This window comes from Ahaetulla prasina, chromosome 2 (genome assembly GCF_028640845.1).
Source record: "Ahaetulla prasina isolate Xishuangbanna chromosome 2, ASM2864084v1, whole genome shotgun sequence".
Lineage (NCBI taxonomy): Eukaryota > Metazoa > Chordata > Lepidosauria > Squamata > Colubridae > Ahaetulla > Ahaetulla prasina.
This window is the reverse complement of record NC_080540.1, coordinates 194,718,852-194,733,146: the sequence shown is the minus strand read 5'-3', so window position 1 is coordinate 194,733,146 and position 14,295 is coordinate 194,718,852. Positions and strand designations below refer to the sequence as shown.

The 14,295-nt window shown below is 38.5% G+C and overlaps 1 protein-coding gene across 2 annotated transcripts in view; it reads left to right on the top strand.

Annotated features, from left to right (window-relative positions):
- EPHA1 (EPH receptor A1) overlaps positions 1–14,295 on the top strand; it is an 82,877-nt gene that overhangs the window by 25,957 nt on the left and 42,625 nt on the right. For both annotated transcript variants that reach the window (XM_058172854.1, XM_058172855.1), the window contains exon 3: positions 10,364–10,639. In XM_058172854.1, the coding sequence (XP_058028837.1) occupies positions 10,364–10,639 (276 nt within the window). The remainder of the gene's footprint in view (positions 1–10,363; positions 10,640–14,295) is intronic.

Genomic DNA, 14,295 nt, shown 5'->3' with positions numbered 1-14,295 from the left:
TCTGGGCCTTCTCTTCTAATCCAAAACCCTAATTGCTACACCAATCTGCCTCTTACATCGTGGGGCAATATTTTCTGTGTGGTTGTATTTTTGACTTCCTAGTGCCATTGATAGAGATGGGTATTATGCTGACTTCAAGTATAAGTATATGTTTGCATACATACCCATAATGTGCCATTAAAAAAAAAATTCCTCTGTGGACTGTGAAAAAGATGAACCTACTTCGAGTCAACTCAAACTTCTGGTGACTACATAAAGGTAAAGATAAAGGTTCCCCTTGCACATATGTGCTAGTTGTTCCCGATTCTAGGGGGCAGTGCTTATCTCTGTTTCAAAGCCGAAGAGCCAGCGCTGTCCGAAGATGTCTCCATGGTCATGTGACTGGCATGACGAAATGCCAAAGGCGCACAGAACACTGTTACCTTCCCACCAATGGTGGTCCCTATTTTTCTACTTGCAAGCATGTTTTCAAACTGCTAAGTCAGCAGAAGCTGGAACAAGTAACAGGAGCTCACTCCATTACGCGGCGGTAGGGTTTCAAACCGCCGAACTGCCAATTTTTTTTTTATCAATAAACTCAGTGTCTTAGCCAGTGAGCCACTCTTGGTGACTACATAACAACCATGCAATTTCTTGGCCATGGTATAGAAATGGTTTGGCCTTGCATTTTGAAGGATTTTTTTTTTACTTTCAGTCCTGCTCAGAGCCCCACTATTCCTAATGGTTCCTATCCAATTACTCATCTGACCTAACCCAATCTAGCTTCTAACCCTTAGAAGGTTAACAGGGAGTGCCACCTGCTGCTAACCTCCACTGTAAATAATCAGAGCATTTTAAAGTACTCATTTAGCAACATCTCAATATCTTTCAAGATACCAAAATAAATGTGAGACAAGATAGTTGAATGACCAAGAGTTAATTATGAAAACTAAAGGCTACCTTAATATTTGAAATGCTAAGACTCTAGCAGACTCTAGATCAGGATTACATCTTGAGTCTCCAAAACTTGCCAAACTACACATCCCAGAGATCTTACTCCGTAAGTAACATTCAGAGGGCCATCTTAATACTTTCAAAAAAATACATGCCAAATGTGAAGGGCCACTAATCAACGTGTCCTCCCCCGACATAAATGAGTTCTCACTCACTAACCAAGTATTCAGTTGATTAATCTGCCAATTAAACTGATTAAATCTTGTAACCCAATTATCCCTGCACCTAAAATAGCAGCTCTGTTTTTAATTATGTAAAAGTATTATTATGTTTATACAGCATTTAGCATGTTTAAAGCCTTTCACATCCTGATCTGCATCTCGGAAATGCTTGCCAGAGTTCTATAAGTGGGTTTCATTATTCTTTTATTGCAGATAAAGGGATGAGGGAGATTTAGACCAGAAATTAGAAGAAAACCACCCACAGCTCACACTCTGAACCGCTCCTCCATGGTAAAACTTTCATGTCTCTGATACATGAAGTTAAAAGTACATTTTTTTGCAGTCTGTCTCGGTTCAGAGGTTTTTCAGACATCTGAGAGTCAGCATGGAGACTGTTTGAATCCATGTTCCTCAAAATTCTTCCATTTATGAATGGACAATTCTAGAATAAATTGTCCCCTTTGACTTTGTCTTGCTTAAATCATTAGTTGATCACCCCGCCCCAATATTAGTGGGTAGGTCATGTTTAGTGGGTAAGTCACTATTTAGGGAAAGAGAAAGAAAAATGGATCAAAATTATAAATCATATCATAGATAAATATGATTAAATAAATAAATAAATAAATAAATAAAATTGGCCATCTACAATCTTGAAAAGAGAAAGAGCCAAAGACAAATCTAGATAGATGTGGTATCTGTTTATCTACGGATGTGTACAGTTGTGCTTGTTGTAGCAGAAGTTGCTACAAAACACATTTTGTCCAGTATTTTCTATTTATATCATCAGAGACTTTTTGGATTATTTGCTACTAAATTTTACTTCCAGTGGATATTTGCATCTTCTGGAACTTTATAAATCTGGAGAATAGAGATCTGCGTTTTCTTATCATTTAGTTACTAATTAAAACATTGGACTGTCAATTGGAAGGTTGGCAGTTTGAGACTCAAGCACCGTAGGATGGAGTGAGTTTCCTTTCCTGCCACAGCTCTTGCCAACCTAGCAGTTCGAAAGCATGCAAATGTGAGTAGATAAATAGGTACCACTTTGATGAGAAGGTAATAGCGTTCCATGCAATTTGATGTATAGTCATGCTGACTATACATAACCACAGAAGCATCATCAGACAATGCTGGCTCCCTTGGCTAAGTAACAGAGATGAGCACCATGTCCTAGATTCAGATACGACTGGGCAGGGGAAACCTTTATCTCTTTTTCTATCAAGAAACTTAAGTGAATTGCAGAGAATTTGGGTTACTTGTTACTGAGGTCTGTTTCCCTTTCCTCCACCTCAGACTCTGACTTTCTTAACCTCATGAAAATAATGCCTTTTCAGGATGTTTCCAATGCTCTTTCGCACTACAGATGAAGAATGATCATGGAAAACTATCATTAGGGGAATTTCTAATCGGAGCACTTTGCTTTGCTGTAAGCCCAGGTTTCTCTGTTTTGCAGAATGGCTGAATGGAAACTAAATCCTCCCACTCCTCCATAAGTGTCATAAAAACAATTGGGAAAAAACAGGGAACTTCTCTCATCTTTCATATTGTGGGATCATAAAGACCAGAGTCTTCATGATCCCACAATAACAGCAGCGTCCACTCAGGGAGTGGATTTCTTTCTGGCTTTGCAGTTGTAAAATTCAAACCTCAGTAAAACCTACTTTCTTTGGCCTCTTGCAGTTCTGTGAAGCTTGTGGGAGGTTTAGCACTTGACTAAAGGAATATTTGCCTCACCCAACTCTCGGCTTTGGGGTTTCAGCTGCCCTAGCAGGTCTTTCAAAGGGGAAGGTAGCTTGATGGATTTGAACCCAGGAAGTGCTTAAAGGCTTTGCCTAGAACCAGGCCTGTGCACACAACTTAAAATAAAGACATGGAGAATGACACCTTCCCCTTTTTGTGAGAAATGGCTGGATGAGGGGATTTGGGTTTCTCCATGACCTGTGATAGCTCAGTAAAGATAATCCTCGACTTATGATCACAACTGACCTCAAAATTTATGTTGCTGAGACAGTTGTTAAGGTAATTTTGCCCCATTTTATGACTTTTCTTGCACAGTTGTTAAGTGAATCATTGCAGTTGTTAAATGAATTACACGGTTCTTAATGAATCTGGTTCCCCTATTGACTTTGCTTGTTCGAAGGTCACAAAACGTGATCACATGATCCCAGGACACTGCAGCCGTCATAAATATGAACCAGTTGCCAAGCATCTGAATTTTGATCACGTGACCATGGGATGCTGCAATGGTCGTAAGTGTGAAAAGTGGTCATAAGACACTTTTTTCAGTGCTGTTGTAACTTTGAACGGTCACTAAAGGAATGATTATAAGTTGAGGACTACCTGTATAGAACAGTCTTCATGACTTCTGAGTATTTCTCAGGTCCATTTATACTGGCATCGTCTTAGGAACTACTCAGGGCAGCGCCCAATTAAAGCAACAACACAGTGAAATGTACACATCAAAAAAGATAATGGAACATAAAACCAATTCCGCCAAAGGCAATTCAGTAATCAAAACAATAATCCGGAATGCCTGAGGGGACAGACAGACCTTCAAAGTTTTTTTATGAAAGGCAGACAGGTCCAAGACCTGCCAGATCTCAGAGGGAATGCTATTCCATAAGGCGGGTGCTCATCAAAAAAGGCACGTCTTTTGTTTCCCAGAAGATGGCCTTATTAAAACGATGGAACCCAGAGCGTGACAATCTTGTCTGATCTTACAGGAGGGGAAGAGATTATCAGTGACAAATGATCCCACAAATAACCAGGTCCTGTACCATAAAGGGCTTTAAAGGTGAGAATCAGTACGCAGAAGCCCACTGGCAATTAGTGTGACTTGAAACTACCAATGTTACATAGCTGTAACCAAGATGGACCCCTAAATACCTGTGTTGCTGCATTCTAGATCAGCTGTAGCTTGCAGGTATTGTGTCGGTTTGTAGAAGATGGAAGAGAAGATGATTGCAGAGCTGTCTTCAAAGAGCTTTGGAATGTATTGTTGTAATAGAAACAGCAATGTGGAAGTATTCACACAGTGCTCCTTGCTAAAGTAATTTTAAAAAAGAATATGATCAACTGCCAGTTATAATATTCTAAATACTTCATGTGTAGTACAAAAAGTGAGAACTATGCTAAAGTGATTTCTATAACGTGTTAGGCTGATAGAGGCGATTGCATACCTAGGATGTGATCATTTAAGACCAGACATTACCAGACAAAGGATATTGAGTTGGGGAGGATGAGGGTCAAAATGTCAAGAAGCAGAAGCAGAAGTTGACAGAAGCAGTTGCACAATCAAATCCCCACCTCTCTTTTACATGTATCACCTTCTTTGTGGAATTATGTTATTTAGTACCTATCCAATGTCTGTTGTATTTTATTTCCCAGAAAATACATATTACATATTCCCAGTATTTTTTACTTATAATTTTAATTTTCTTGACTGTTTTGTGTTCCCTGACCTTTGAATAGATTCTGCTGATAGGTGTTCAATAATAAAGAGTACTTTAAATAAATTGGACTTTACGTTTTTCTTTTCTACAAACATTTCTTACTTAACCTTGCACTTTGTAAAGGCAGGACGTCTAGCGAAAATATTTACCTGCCTCCTTGCTAAAATATTCTATTTGGAAATGTCAGGAATTTAATCTGGCACCATCTACATGGAAAAGGTATGCTCTGCTGCCAGATTATCAACCTTCTCTTGTTGGGCATCCTGGCATTAATCAATCTGATGCTATTTCCCTAAGCTATGGAAGCATGAAAGGTTTTTCTCTAGGATAAAGTTTACCGGAGAGTTTTGGATTCAGAGGAATAACAAACCTTCCAGTCTCCATGCTTGTTATGACTCCAGTCAAACCAGTTCCCTTGATCTGCTGACTATAACTTTGCAGCCATATTAGTTATCACTGTATTTGCGTATTTATTTGTTCCATTTATGCTGCATAGCCTCTCATCGCACGTTTGTGTTACTGAGTGGCTCTCTCAGTGAAAAATAACAAAAAAAACCTAAAACACACACAAGGAAATAGCCAAACAACAAAAACCATTTAAACCGAAGTTAAAAAGTTTAAAAAAAGAACAAGCCATAAAACATAAATGAAAACAACGAACTATGAAACCTAAAATTTGTTTTTGGGTCCTCCAGAGAAAGCAGTATCTTCTCTCTCAAAGACCCATTTCAGGGTCAATGAAGAAGGAAAGTCACAGTTTGTAGTGCCTGAAACTAACTGTGGTCAATCCACACAATTTATTTCTTATTCTTCATAGCAAGTAGGACCAAACTTCATGCGCACAAGGACATGCGCACACACAAATACGCCAACCAGAATAAAGTAATTTCTGTCCCTGCATGTAGATGACCTTTTAAAACTACCTGGTTTTTTCAAAACAACATTGTATTTTAAAAAAAATATTTGAAACCCAAATCAAAATGACCAACTTTTTGATAGGCAATGTACAAGTGGAGGGGTGGGAAGGGGAGGAACATTCTGAGGGAGTCAAAAATCTAAGTCATTGGGGAGGGAAGAGACAAAGAAGATTTGAGAATCTTTCAAAGAATACAAGCTTTTAATATGGCAGGTTGCCTTGTATGGAGGCATTATTACAATAAAATATATATCAGACATATATTTCTATTTTATTCATTTGAAAGTATCCAGTGGTGTTTAACAGAAATATCTTTATCTACAATTACTAAGATGCCTTAAAGATACCATGATTGTTTTATAACATCCAATATAATTTTACAATGTCAATAAGCCCCAGAATCCTGTTTCCTCATTCTGTCAAGGATAATGGCCTAGGAATTCTAATTTGATTTAAAAGAAGAGAAAAAAACACCCTTGTCTGTCTCTAATGAAAGCCAATTTTCATAAGTTAGTATCCAGGAAATAAATCTGTTGTAATATTATTACAGTGCCTTTTCCTCCTACTGTGGCATTTAAAAAACATTTTTCTCCCACATAGGCGGCTGCCATTAGCAATAACAACCTGTCTACGCCACCCCTCCCCAAGAAAGAATTACAGTACTAAGTTAACCTTAATCCATTGATTTAATAACTGTACTTTAAATACTAATCAATATGTCCCTTTAATACCCAGATACACTAACAAGTAATAAGAAAAAGACAGTTATTTCTGTGTGTATTTATTTGCTTTGTTTTATTTATTTAACAATACTATTGGTCTCAGGAGGGCAAAGGCCTCTAGAAAATTGCTTTGTTTATTTAATAGTATATTGCATATTTCTTTGTATTTGTACATTGTACTTTAAGAATGATTTTTCTTTTTGCTGCGTCTCACTCATATACATACTGTATATCCACACATTTGGAGACACACAGACCTAGCACATACTCTTTTGCATATCCTGATATGAACTTACATTTTCTGAACTTTGTTCAAGAACTTGTGATTGACTAGGTTAAGGGAAAACTGATTATTTTGAGCTTACTGATTCCCACAGGGCAGGCTGGATGATTAGCAATCCTGTGTATCAAAAGGGGAAGATATATTATTTTGTATGCTGTTGACAAGAGCTTAGCTTAGTTTAAATGGTCATAGATAATATAAAGCGGGGGGGGTGTCAAACTTGCGGTATCACGGCAGCATCATGTGAATTATCGGGACTTTTTCCCCCTTTGCTAAACTGGGTGTAGGCATGGCCAGTGCGTGATTAGCAATCCTGTGTATCAAAAAGGGAAGATATATTATTTTGTATGCTGTTGACAAGAGCTTAGCTTAGTTTAAATGGTCATAGATCATATAAAGCGGGTGTGTGTGTGTGTGTGTCAAACTCGCGGTATCACGGCAGCATCATGTGAATTATCGGGACTTTTTTCCCCTTCGCTAAACTGGGTGTAGGCATGGCCAGTGCGTGATGCATCTGGCCTATGGGCCGTGAGTTTGACAGCCCTGATATAGAGTATGGCTACTTCCCCTTTGAAACTGATTTGGAAGGCTCATGGAAATGCATGTTAAATGATGGTCTGCTTTAATGAGTAGTAGTGAGCAATCACACTCTTCCCAGGTCCAAAGCAATATTTTCAAATTACTTTTGAATCCTGCCCAAACTAACATGTGAGGTATAGGGGGGAAAAAAGATTTTGCTCCTGTAGATTCTCCCAGGGTCATAGTTCCAGGTTGTACAGAAGCATTTTAGATGAAATAGTTTTGTTTGATGCTATCCACAGAATAATTCTTTAGAATTCCTGTGCTGATAGATGTTCCACATAATAGTTTTACTGTTACGATCATAACATCCAACTGCATTTTAGAGCTCACTAAACATACAATTTGTATCTGAATCTGTAAGGGGGCTCACAGTAATACAATAGAACAATCTCCATAAAACTGGATATGCTAGAAAGCAAGGTTTAAGCCTATTTCACCCTGACATGCATTTATATAAAGACTACAGAGTGTCATGTAAAGTGGTGTAGCCTCAATACAGGGCTAAATTGACTTGTTTGATTAGGGAAGGGGGGGGGCTACTTTTTATGGACTTTTTGCTTTATGAACAGCCAGTGATGTCTATGGAATATCCTTCTTATATCTGGGTGTTATATCTGGGTCTATAGAAGAGCTGTTAAAGGTAGATAGGTGTGCATACATGCATATCTAATGTGCATGTGCATGAAATGGCCTCAAATTAAAAGCACTTTATACACTGAAGGAGCATTTTTTACTGCAGTTATCGCTATCACTTCATTTTATGCAACTCCGACTTGCCTAGGTATGGCTAGAGAACCAAGCAAAAATCAGTTTAAGCAGGATCCTGAAAGTCAAAAATATAGAATTCCTGCATTGCCGACAGGCATCAGAGAAATCAAAAAGAAGAGGACTGAAGAAGGAGAGATGAAAAAAAGGCTAGAATTTGTAGTCTGTTAATATAATTGAATAATTATAACATTTTATTTTGAGACACTGCTTCAGCCCCAGGTCACTGTCCTTATTAGGACAAATTTCTAATGAGCAAACCCAATGAGCAAACCTGGTCCCCAAAGGAAAGTGTTGCTTCTGTTTCTCTTCTAAAACTTGGCCTATCCAAGACTGCAGGAATTCACTTAAGCCACATCTGGGAGCAAAGTACTGTAAATAAATTTGTCGATGAGTTTAGCTTTCTTTGGAAGAAAATTCTAGAGTCTACAACATGAGATAAAAATTACAAGTATGTTCTTCCTTCCCCTATCTCGTGTAGCACCAGAAACTGCTGCACAGATACAGAAACAATCTGTGCTGTCAAATTCTGTTTATGTATTGTTTAATTATACTGAAGAAGGCTGCAAAATGATTATTCTCTGGGATCCCCTGGGAATAAGCCTCACTAAAAACTCATTTGGACTGCCATCTAAATAAGCTGATATCTAATTGCAGATAACAATTTGAAGAGTCCTTGGTGTACTCTGAGCTTGGTTGTTTTCTTGCAGATGTGTCATTACCCAAACTAGGTAACATCATCTGTGCTAATAAGGAGTGGGGTTTGCTGAGAGACTGGATAACAATTTATTCACACTTCTGACGAAGGGGGAGGAATTGTACCATAAATGATTTTGCATAAAGTTGTAAGCTGGAGGAACCTGCTGAGTTACTCAAGGGGCAAGTTCATCCTTTAATTCTCCATAAGGTGACTGCAGTCTTATCCCTGAGACGAAATTGTCCTGAAACTGGCGAAACTACCTTTAGAATAGGCATGCAGAGTAGCTGCTTTTTCAACTCTGCCCTTGCTAACTTTTGAGTGGGCATGCACTGGAGAGGTATTTGCAATGGATGGATGCTCCTCTGTGTTTTGCAATTGACTTTTGAGAAGTGATTCAGATTAACTTCAGCCCTACTAAATTATCAGGTGGCCCTTTGAGAGGCAGAGCGATGTGGTGGATTTGAATGACAAACGGGGCCTGAGATGTAATCTATCCTAAGCAATGGAAATTGACTAGGGACATCAACCAGTCACTCACTCTCGCTCAGTCTAACCTATATGACAGGGTTCTTATGGGGAAAAGAGGGAGAACGGAACACTCTATATGTCAGCTTTGGAAGCCATATTAGGCCGGAAGCTTCCGGCTGCCACTTTCTCCTGTGTGGGAAAGTAGGAGGGGGGATTTAGTAGGGGGGGTTGTCTTTAGACATAATAACATTCTTCCTGTCGGTCAAGGTCAGGCCAATCCTGCATCTGGAGAAGGAATGGTTGGAATACTGTCTCGAGATGGGACGGATGGCGATTGGAGCATGTGATTGATTGAGGAGTGAGGGGATGGTTTGGGGTTTTTTGATTTACTGAGGGAAAACCCGGACCTCTCAGTTTCGGGTTTTCCCAGATGTGCCAGTTTACCTATCCTAGTAAATAGAACTTTGAAAGATGCTTGCTTCGGAGTTTTTACTTGGAGTTGGGGGTCTTTTTCTGGAATGCTGACACTATATGCCACCTTGAAAATGGAATATAAATTGAATAAATAATAGCATTAAGAACTGGAAATTTTTTTAGTGGTGCCTCTGTGAAGATTGGAGATAGGATTGGTCCTTCATGAGATAGGAAGGAGCAAAAGCACAGAGTACAGTGTAGAAGGCACATTGAAATAACCACATCCCTGTCGCAGTCACTTCAGGGGGGCATTTTAGGTCAAGAAAATGGCAGAACAAGATTGAACAGGCCCACCCCAGAGTCATTTGCTGATCAAAGAGATAGGTGCCCTTCATTGCAGCTGCTTTAAAGAAAAGCAAACAAAAGAGAAATCTGATCTGCTGTGTAATGTGTCATTGAAATAAAAAATAATATGAACATGAGCAAAAAGGCATGAGACAACCAGATTTACGGCCTAAGTTTTGATGAGACAGAGAAAAAGAGAGCAAAAGAAGGTAGGCGGATTCAGATAACAGGCAGGTTGAGAACAAACACTGGAAGAGGTTTTTTCATGAGTGCCAGCATATGCATATTTGGTTTTGTTTTTTTTAAAAAAATCTACCGATATCCACCCATCCATCTGCCCTGTGGGCAAAGGATGGGATACCAATTTATTATTAAGGTAGGTCACACAATGAGCCAGATGTTTAGATTGGATTTGGCATTTTTATCCCCTTATTTATTCCCCTGGGATAGTTTTTATTACTATTCTCATTACCATGCCAACAACAACATTGCAATGCTTCTTTGATAGCCTGTCGAGAACCTCAGTTCAATGTCTTCAATCTTCTCTCCTTCTCATACGCAGTGGAGTGAGGGGCAGCAGATGATCAATGGGACTCCTGTATATATGTACCAGGATTGCAGCGTCCTCTCGGAAGGAGACACCGACCACTGGCTCCGCACAAACTGGATCTTCCGAGGGGAGGCCTCTTCTCGCATCTTTGTGGAACTGAAATTCACCATTCGAGACTGCAAGAGTTTCAGAGGAGAAATGGTGAGCTGCAAGGAGACATTCAACCTCTACTACATGGAATCAGAGCAAGACGTTGGCATCCAGTTCCGCCGTCCTCTCTTCACTAAAGTAAGCTTTGTTTCTTTGTTCGTTCGTTTGTTTAATGTGCCTGACTCCCAGTGACTAGGGACAGTTTACAGAGATAATCCATATAATAGTAAAGATAAAGGAGGAAAAAGATGGCAAAAACAGACAACAGTGAAAAACATCCAGGTACTAGTCAGAAAGGGCTTCAAGCACTCTTGCCAAAGGTGAATGGTCGGGTTCTGAAGGCCCTTTGAAACACCAGGAGGGTGGAAGCCACCAGATATCAAGGTGAACTTTATTCCAGAGGGCAGAGGCCACAATAAAGAAAATGTGCTCCCAGGGTTCCAAAAGATAGGCCCATTTAATTGAAAGAACCTGCAGCATGCCAACTCATCAGATCAAATCAGCCAGGCAGCTACTATGAGAAATAGATGGCCCCTCAAGTAATTAGGCCCCATGCCATGTAGGGCTTTATAAATAACAACCAGCATCTTGAATTCCATCCCAGAAGCAAACTGGCAATCAGTGCAGTTTATGAAGCAGGGGTGTTACATGGGCATACCGAGGCATGCCCATCACTGCCTGTGCTGCTGGATTCTGGAACATGGATTCATGGGCAAATCCAAGTACAGCACATTACAGTAGTCAAGCCACAAAGAGACCAGAAGTGAGTGACTATCTGAAGGGCTTTCCTCTCTAGGAAAGGGCACATATGGTTGTGCGAAGGTCTTCCTGGGCTCACAGGCCCTGCTTGATGAGCAGATGCCCCCCCATTGAAAGGAAAGTTCAATGCCCCCCCATTGAAAGGAAAGTTCTGCAGAAAGGTTTACACGACGGTAATTTTTCTTTTACACAGAATCTTCTGTGTATAATTTCATAAGCAGGAGAAGAAAGATCTAGAAGGTCAACCCTGGGGAAGAAGAAATAAGGATAGCACAAACAAGGTGAATGCAGTAAATGGTAACAAGCAGGCTTAAGAAGGAAAGAGGTGGAAGAAAATGTCAGGGCCTGAATGAGGAACTAGAGAGGATGTGGAAAGTCAAAGTGTTCCCATAGTGATAGGAGCACTTGGGGCTGTGACTTCCTATGCTGGGAGAGTGGTTCCAACAGATCCAAGGAACAACATAAGAGCTCTCTGTCCAGAAAACTGCAGTGCTGGGAACAGCTAAGATCCTGCACAGAACCCTCAAACTCCCAACCTCTGGTAGAGGCCCTGAGATTGAAAAAAACACATATCATCCATAAAAGTGAGAAGGCAATAAACCAATGCCTATACGCATACCCAAAGTTGTACACATAAGGCTGTACAATTTTTTTAAAAGTACAATGTACACAATCCTATTAGCAGAGTTCTTCAATTCCTTATCACTGATCAAACGCTTCAATTTCAGACTGACTTGGAGATTAGCCACATTTCTTGTATTTATTCAGAATACAAAAGTATTCAGAAATTTTAAAAAATGACAGAATGTTCAGAAACTTGTAACAACCTGTTTGCAATCATAGATACACACGCTGGTTTGTTCTTCAGATATAGTGAGTTAGATGCAGATAATTTGAAGTCAGGAAGAATATAGTTGATGTGAACAATTATTAATACAATTAATTATTAATATTATTAATTATTAATACAATTAATTATTAATACAATTGAACGAGTCCAGAAATATTTTACAAGAAGAGTTCTCCGCTCCTCTGTAAACAACAAAATACCTTATACCGCCAGACTAGAATTCCTGGGATTAGAAAACTTAGAACTCCGCCGACTCCAACATGACCTGTGTTTAACTCATAGAATCATCTATTGCAATGTCCTTCCTGTTAAAGACTACTTCAGCTTCAATCGCAATAATACAAGAGCAAACAATAGATTCAAACTTAATGTTAACCGCTTCAATCTTGATTGCAGAAAATATGACTTTTGTAACAGAGTTGTTAACGCTTGGAACATACTACCTGACCCTGTGATCTCTTCTCAAACTCCCAAAAACTTTAATCAAAAACTGTCTACCATTGACCTCACCCCATTCCTAAGAGGACTATAAGGGGTGTGCATAAGTGCACAAAAGTGCCTACCATTCCTGTCCTATTGTTTTCTTTCATTATATTTGCTTGTGTATAATGTTGTGACAAAAATAAATCAATAAATAAAAAAAACCAATAACTTGGTTTAGAAGCTGAGGTGCTATGCATTTGGATGATGGCTTGTAATTTTGCCACGGTCAAAGATATTCAGATATTTTTACAAAGCCAAAATTGCCTTTTATAAAATAGTATCATGAGGTAATTCTAATCAATCTATCTTTGTAGATAAGGGAAGTTTTACCCGAAATAAAAGCGTTCTGCTCTAGAAGTTACATTCAGTACAAGTAGTCTTTACTTACTGACTGCCTTGTTTAGCAACCGATAGAAGTTACAACAGTTAAAAAAAAATCAGTTTTGTGACCAGTTTTCACATTTCTGACTGCTACAGTGTCCTGTGGTCATATAACTGCCATTTAGGCAGTTTGCAACTGGCTTTCAACAAGCAGAATTAATGGGAAACATGGAAAATTGCAAGTCACCGTCATGTGACATCTTGCTTAATGACTACGGTAATTTGGCAAAAGTGGAAGTGACATCATAAATCCGAAAAGACTCATGGTTAGCTTCATTTTTATATGTAGCTCTGCTTCCCATAGAGAACAAGATTATGGACTAACTCCCTAATTCTTGCAGCGGGAAAGGTAATGGTTTCAAACAAATATGTCAGTATAAAAATGTATTTTGTTTATTGAAAATGGATTAGGGATAATTTAGGCTTAACCTTACCTTATAAAATATGAGTATTAGGATTTAATTTCTCTTGTTGGGTTTCATTGAGAATCACGTAAATGGCAATGACACTGAAGTTACATAAAATGAATGCAAAATCAATACTATGACAAATAAATGGCTGTAATTAAGAGGACTTCCTTTCAATTGATTGCCCAGTCTCAAAATCATATTGCATGAGATGGCCTGTGTGTTTCTATTGGCTACCATTAATTGCCTTATAGAGGATGTTTGTTTTTCAACATCTTATATGACTGAAAGTAATTTTAGTTCAGTAAATAATATATTAACAAAGGAAAGAAAAAGTATTGATATATCATCAGGGGGGAAATTAGTATTAAATTTATGAGCATCACACCAATGATTGAACTTTTAATGAAAAAAATATCAAATTCAGGAAACCCACAGAATCATTCTTGGTTATGTAACTTTCCTTTGTAAACTTAATTGTAAGTTAAATTAAAAATTAGATGCACTAAAATAATTTTTAAGAATTCAATTTATTTTTTTCTGTTGTTTTATTTTTGCTGGAAATGATTTAAAATACTTATACCTTTATGTATTTATATAAATTGCTAATTTGCTACTGTAGTTTAATACATTACAATTTATATACCCGTGTTTCTCCGAAAATCTTAATTTTTGCTCCAAAAACCGCATTAGGGCTTATTTTCTGGTTAGGTCTTATTTTTAGGGAAATATGGTACTAAATGCATCCAACTGGCTGATAATCTTAACTGGGGCTTATTTTAGGGGGTAGGGCTTATATTACGAGCATCCTAAAAAAATCATGCTAGGACTTATTTTCCGGTTGGGTCTTATTTTGGGGGAAACAGAGGAAACCTTCAGAGTAACTCCACAGATACAATTAGAAAGTTAAATTA